General features: G+C 40.8%; 1 protein-coding gene across 1 annotated transcript; it reads left to right on the top strand.

The window, feature by feature from the left end:
- The first annotated feature begins 87 nt into the window (after positions 1–87).
- Positions 88–5,750, top strand: LOC126758145 (adenylate cyclase type 9). Its single transcript, XM_050472219.1, has 4 exons — positions 88–107; positions 252–1,400; positions 1,459–1,559; positions 1,618–5,750. The coding sequence occupies exons 1-4, from the start codon at positions 88–90 to the stop codon at positions 4,827–4,829; spliced, it is 4,482 nt and encodes a 1,493-aa protein (XP_050328176.1). The 3' UTR covers positions 4,830–5,750.
- The last annotated feature ends 1,662 nt before the right edge of the window (positions 5,751–7,412 follow it).

The raw sequence follows: 7,412 nt of genomic DNA, 5'->3' as shown, positions 1-7,412 counted from the left end.
AATGCAATACACAATTATGAGACTTAATTACTCGTAAATATGTATGAGCGCACATTCATGAGGGCAATTGAGGAGCTTACGCTTAAAATGTCAGAGGTTTCATCGAGGTGTGTGCTCAACACTTAGCAAACTCTCAGCTCATTACTTAATATATGTATTATGAAAATCTGAAATTTTTATCGTGTATTTATTTTAGAGAAAAATAACGCTGTACACCTATTAATTCGTTCTCTTTCTCGCTCCTTTTGCAGATTTGCGCTCTCCTACATTTTGATCTGTTCACTTTCGTGGTTCCTGTACTTCCTGATTGATGGCGGTTCGGAGCATTATTGGCGCCCCATTTCGAGCGCCTTCTCAATGCTCACACTCATCACGATCACCGCCTTGTGCTTCACGCACTGGGACATGTACCGCGCCTACCGAAGATTGACTTCCGCTCTAACAGCCATTGTGCTGTGCGCCTTCTCCTTGGCCTTCCTTATCTGCACGGGTCGCGCCTTTAGTCCGCTCGGTCACTTCTCCATATGCGTATCGATCGTGCTACTCATATACACCGCACTACCCATGCAGCTGTGGCTGAGCGCCTTCATCGCAATAGTCTACTCAGTGCTCTTCGAAGTCGCCTCACACAAGGTGGTGGGCAATAGCGCCACACATGGCACCGCCACCGAGTGTAATAATAAGATAATGTTGCTACGCATTCTACTACACATCTGCGTTCACTTGGTGGGGGTGCATGTGCTGGTGATGAATGTGGTGCGCATGCGAGGCATGTTCATGAAGATCGGACAGAATTTGTTGGTACGTCGCCAACTGGAGATGGAGAAGCAACTTAAGGAGAAAATGATACATTCGGTGATGCCACCGAAAGTGGCCAATATGCTGCTGAATGAGGGTGGCGCCAGCGGCATTGATAACAAGGATGGTGTAGTCGATCCAGATTCTCACTACGTGCGACCACGCACTTCCAACGACCTGAAATCTCTGTTTCGTCCATTTCACATGCATAGCATGGATAATGTGAGCATATTGTTTGCGGACATTGTGGGTTTTACGAAAATGTCCTCCACCAAGACGGCCGAGCAGCTCGTGGAGATACTCAATGATCTGTTCGAACGTTTCGACGATCTCTGCACACTTAATGGCTGCGAGAAAATCTCCACCCTGGGTGACTGCTACTATTGTGTATCTGGTTGCCCGGAACCACGTGCCGATCATGCAATCTGCTGCGTCGAGATGGGCCTTGGCATGATTGATGCGATGCGTTGCTTCGATGCTCAGCGGCATGAGGGTGTTAAAATGCGTGTTGGCGTCCACACTGGTACTGTATTGTGCGGTATTGTGGGCACACGACGCGTAAAATTCGATGTTTGGAGCAACGACGTGTCTTTAGCCAACAAGTAAGCGTTTATAGACAAAATCCGATCAAACTTAAATTGAGCCCTTATTTCATTACAGAATGGAGTCCTCTGGTAAGCCAGAGCAAGTGCACATCTCTGAGGAGACATCCAACTTCCTAGGCGATGCTTATCTACTGGAAGAGGGCGAAGAAGTTTTCGGTATATGCAAGACGATTATTTTTCAGACTTGCAATAGTTTTAATTTTCCATCTTTCAGGTCATCGCACATACTTTGTAGTCGGTCGCCGAAAAGATGTATCACGCGCCAACAGTCTGAGCCCTAGCATTCCCGCCAACTACGACGGCAGCCACTTGCAGCTGCCTGGCATACCTGGACAACCAACACCGCTGTCGCAGAGCGCTACAAACATTTCGGTTATCCATCCAAATGTACCGCCCGCCTCACCAGTAGGACAACTTTCTTCCTCACTCAATCCCTCGCCTGTGCTTTCGATGCGACCGCGACTCACCTCGCTCAGTATGAAACTGCGCAAGAAGTCCCAAAGTCGTGAACGTGACATCGAACGAGGCATTGTACATCCTGATGGCATGAGTGTAGCACCAGTTGTTGTGGTGCGTGAGAGACCAAAGATTATTATAACCACCAAGAGTCTACCCGGCAGTTTGGACTCTGCTGATGAGCCCGACAAAGTGGAAGAGGGCTGTTGCAATGGACTTAACGGCATCAATCACACCGCTCAGAAAAGTCATAACACAGAAGAAAGTGGACGAACAAAACTTAAATTGAAGGTGTGTAAAGTGCCACGATTCTTTAAGAAAATCGAAGATATTGTCAAGCATACAGACAAATCATCAAACACTGATGTAGTTAATAATGTACCCATCTCCAAGGCTACCGCCGTAAATATTGACGAAGCTGTCGCATTCATTGAACCAAACGGTTACCATCAACTTCCAGTTGTGATTGAATCATCCAAGCTACCAGTTTTAGGTCATACACTGGAAATACCACCACAGAAGCCCGTACTACACCATGCCGCCACCTCGACCGGCATCTCACACAACTACGTGCGTTCTCCTGACGGTAGTTGTTGCTCTCCTGGTCAATACTCCATGTTCGACGACATCATAGATATTCGCTCCTACATAAGTCAGTCGCGCAGCGATATTTCACCTTTCGGCCGTTCCGGCAGCTATCGTTCGCAGTGTGGTCGCAGTGGCAAGTCAGAAACATCTCCTCTACCACGACCACGTGCTTCCACGCTCACTTCCACTACAGCCGACAAGAGCAATGATGTACCCGCTGCTCAACCTTTAATCGCCGGCGGCGCATCATTCCCATATGCACCCACTACGACAGCCAATCATCAACCTCCGAATTCACGCAATTCAAGCATATGGCCAGACGGCCTTAGTATATGCCCATCCGCAACTTCGCGCAAGGACTCCGGCATCAAAAGCAACTCACGTCGCTCTTCGATACAACAACAAATTTATGCACTCAACCAATCCGCCATTAGCCAACACCGCGTCTCTGGTTATTTCACCAGTTCGACATCAAGCATTTCGAACATAGGCGTGGTCACAAACTTACCACACGTAGCAATTCCACCGATACCACAGCCAATACCGCAAGTAGCCGATCCATTAGCAGCCTGTCTACAGCAGCTCCGCAAACAATCCGATCTTCAGTTGATACGCTGCGTACGCGATAACGCTAAGTCTCAGCGAAGCTACCTTGTCAAGCCGCCGCTCAAACGTTTCAGTTTGTACTTCAAATCACGGCAAATGGAACGAGATTTCCGCTCCAAAGCACATCGTTTTGGCAATGAAAACGAAACCGAAGGTCCACCCACTTTGGCAACGCCCCGCTATAATACGTATATAGACATTTTTGTCGGCCTTGCAGTGTACCTGTGCATTTCGATCTCGCTGTTTCTTATGACGCCCAACACCGTTACGCCCAGCTTTCGTCTGTGGGTCTCACTCTTCACAGTCTTCACCGCTATACAAATATTTGCGCTGTTCCTCTTCACGCGACAAATGTGCCGGCGCCACAACTCACAGGCGCGTACGAAAGTCAACGACACGGACTCATGTGCCGACCGCATATTTGAAGCTATTTCCAGTTGGTACCCCTGGCATATCTGTCTGGCCATATTGATGGCGATGCCGGTAATACTGATCATAGCCAACTTCCTTTTGCTCGATCTCAATCTGCTTGAAGCTTTCGAGTACCACTATGGCTTCTTAATATTCGTATGCATCGTGCATTTCTGCAACTTCACACAGCTGAACTGTTGGATGCGCAACACGTTGGCACTAATGGCGGCTATGTGCTTTGTTGGCATTGCCGTAAGTCAGCTGACAGTTTATTCAAACCGGACGGACGCAGCGGAGGCGGCTGCAATCGCACAAAATGCAACACGTTTGCCATATCCCGGTACAGAGGGTGGAAATTACCTCATCGAAGAGATCAAGTGGTTCCAGGACTATCACGTGGAAATTTATCTAGACCTGCTGCTCATACTGGTACTGGTTGGATTTTTGAACCGCGAGTTCGAGATCGGCTACAGGCTAACCTTCTACGGTAACGCCGTGGCCAATCAAGACAAGATACGCGTACAGAACATGAAAAATCAAGCAGACATGTTGCTACACAACATCATACCCAAACACGTCGCAGAACATCTGAAGAACACCGCAAAATACTCAGAAAACCATCACAATGTGGCGATCATCTTCGCCTCAATAGTGAACTTTAACGAAATGTACGACGAAAGTTATCTCGGCGGCAAGGAATACCTGCGTGTGCTGAACGAATTGATAGGCGACTTCGATGAGTTACTCTCGCGACCCGAATTCCATTGTGTGGAGAAGATCAAGACAATCGGTTCGACTTTCATGGCAGCTGGCGGGCTCGACCCGTCTCACCGCGGCGAGAAGCATGAACACATCCACGCTTTAATGGAATTTGCCATTGCAATGCAAGAGGTGGTGGACGCATTCAACAAGGACCTGCTTGAATTCAACTTAATTCTACGCATCGGCATGAACATCGGTGATGTGACAGCCGGTGTCATCGGCACGAGCAAACTTCATTACGACATCTGGGGCGATGCAGTCAATGTAGCATCACGCATGGACTCCACGGGCGTGCCGAATCGTATACAGATTGGCAAGGACTGCCTGCCCTTCCTAGCAGACAAGTACGAGTTTGAGCCACGTGGCAGCGTGTACGTTAAGGGCAAAGACCACATGGAGGTATACTTATATACGATACGTAAGGGCGAGTGGGAGGAAGGCAAAGAGGAAAAGGAGGCTATGGAAAAGACGGAAAACACAGTAGCACCAGCAGTAACAACAGGAGAAACGCCAGCGGAACCAAACGGTGTTGTGAAAGCAGGTAACGGTGACGTGATTAACGAAGACAAGGATGTGCTCTCAACGAACAAGGAAGGAACTTAAAAACCTATACAACGCAGTGAGCTGTGAATGGTAAAAAATATATATTGTTGAAAATCAAGTGCTGTGATGACGAATGACTAACTGGCGTTGCAACGCTCCATGGTCAGGAGAAACGCGTAGAGGCTTAGAGTATTAGGTTGGCATAACTGGAGGTACATGAGAGCCATTTGGAAAACTATCGATGTGAACTTCATTTCGCTTACGCTGAAGTAATGCGTGTGACCGCTGAAGCAGTCGTCGCACATGGGTCCGAGGCCTTACGAAACTAAACGGGTATCAAGAATGGCAAGGTTTCAAAAATTGCATTTATAGCGGCGGTTTAATTAGAAAAAATAAGAAAAAACAATGTTACTTGGAAATTCGATTAGGCAACTAAATTGTGATATTGCAGTTAATGCTGGGTGTAGACTAAACGGAAAATGTGTCGTTGACCGAATTGGCAAAATTGAGTGCAAAAATATTTAGAGTAAATTGTTATATAACACTGGCGCTTATGTAGGAAGCAGTTTCTGTTTTGGTTGGCGGGTGTGGAAAGTTGCTGAGTGAAGTTATGTACTTGATTAAATATATAAATGTTATGTAAGGAAATGTGCTAACAGGCATGTATACAAACTTACATAACCTAAAAGCTAATATCACACGAAATTTATGCTTAGATACTGTTATCAATGTGGCTTTCAATGTCTTAGCGATACCTTTATTACAAATAAAACATATTTAAATGAACAAATGTTAGATTGAGACAAGGGATTTTAAAACAATAACACAAGTTTTAAATATTATATAATGCATGAGGATTTATTATGCAATGGAGTGTACCTATGCAAAATGTTGAAAAATTATGCTAAGCAGCAAAATCTTGTTGTTGGAGAGAGACTGAAAAGTTAAAAAGATGAAAATAATTTGTGTTATCATAACCTTACTTTTCTAAACTGCGCTTAAATTTGTTTGTTAATTTTTTTTATTTTTCAATTTCAGTTTATTTTTTTTTTGGTTTTTATCAATTTCTTTGGTTTTTTATTTTTTTTGTACTAATTTTTCTATTTATTTTTTTATTTAACTTTTTTGTTTTTAATATTTTTTGTTTGTTTTTTTTTTATTAATTTTTTTTGTACATAATTTTTTTTGTTTATTTAATTTTTTATTAAAATTTGTTTGTTTGTTTTTTTGTGTTTTTAATATATTTTTTGTTGTTTTTTTTATTAATTATTTTGTACATAACTTTTTTTTTGATTTTCTTAATTTAAGTTTTTAATTTTTTTTGTGTTTTTAATAATTTTTTTGTTTGTTGTTTTTTAATTTTTTTTTTTGGTTTTTTATTATTTTTTTTTAATAATTTTTTTCTTTTTAATTAAATTTTTGTGTTTTTAATATTTTTTTGTATGTTGATATTTATTAATTATGTGCTTTGTTGGCATTGCTTTCATTGTTTTTGTTTTTTAATTTAATTTTTTAAATATTTTATTTTTGCTTTTAATAGCTTTTTTTTAATTATTACTTTTTATAATTAATTTTTTGCTTGCATTCGCAATTTTTACTCTAGTTTTTTATAATTTTTACTTTATCTATTATTTTTTTTTCTTTATTTCATATTTCTGTTATCTCTTCTTTTTTTCATTCCTATTATTTCTTTATTTTCGTGTTTTTTTTTCGTACCGCTCTTAACTTTTTAAAACTTTCTGCTTAACCCCGTTTGATTTCCACTGAAAACCAAAAATTCAATTCACCTTAGCACTAGAAAACAAAATTAAAATCTACCAGTTTTTATAGAAGAATGTTCGTCGTATTTTTAGTGGCACATAGAATATATACAAACTCACTTTCTTATATACATACACAAAAATATTGAAAATAGAAACTCTTCCAACAAAGCATCCCTACTAGCCAACCTAAAGCACACTAACAGAGATAAACACAAGCTCCTACAGAAAGGAGTTATGCTTTCATGAAAACTTATATTTTACTCAAAGCCAAAAAGAATTTTTTATATTTGTACGATCAGCGAAAGAAATCATTTTTGTATATTTCCTCACTATAATTTAAGTCTTGTAAATTTTATATAAAATAGTATTTAACAATGATATTGCAACTAAAAAAATCTATATATTATATATAACTAAAAGATATATATGGAACTAAATTACACATATGATCAAGAAGAAGCAGAAAAGAGAAGACTTTCTGCATAACGAGACCTATTACATAATTTTATAACAATATTAACGAACTAAGAGCGAAACCTGACGCAGCTGAGCGAAGTAAGCCGAACTAGTAGCACAAGGCAAACGCTAAGTTTTATTTTCAAGTTTCAGAAAATTCTTTTTATATACATAAATAGTATTTATGAAGGAGAAGCAGCACATATAAATGTTAGCGACACATTTTAACTAGATTTTATGTGGAGAATTCTAAAAAGTTAACTATTTCTTAGCGCAATGGAAATTAGCATATTCATTATATATATTACACACCATATATTTACACATACATACACCTATATATATACATCTGTATGTATAGCTGCTGTTAGTCTCTTGTATATACAAATACTATATTTACTCTACACACACACAGAAGAATTAT

Source organism: Bactrocera neohumeralis, chromosome 5 (genome assembly GCF_024586455.1).
Source record: "Bactrocera neohumeralis isolate Rockhampton chromosome 5, APGP_CSIRO_Bneo_wtdbg2-racon-allhic-juicebox.fasta_v2, whole genome shotgun sequence".
NCBI classification, from domain to species: Eukaryota; Metazoa; Arthropoda; class Insecta; order Diptera; family Tephritidae; genus Bactrocera; species Bactrocera neohumeralis.
Note: the sequence above shows the minus strand (reverse complement) of the source record. Positions and strands in the feature narration are given on the sequence as shown.

Coding starts and splice junctions, on each gene's coding strand:
- LOC126758145 (XM_050472219.1), top strand. CDS start 88: ATGTCAGAGGTTTCATCGAG. Junction 108..251: donor ATGTCAGAGGTTTCATCGAG/GTGTGTGCTCAA, acceptor CTCCTTTTGCAG/ATTTGCGCTCTCCTACATTT. Junction 1,401..1,458: donor GACGTGTCTTTAGCCAACAA/GTAAGCGTTTAT, acceptor ATTTCATTACAG/AATGGAGTCCTCTGGTAAGC.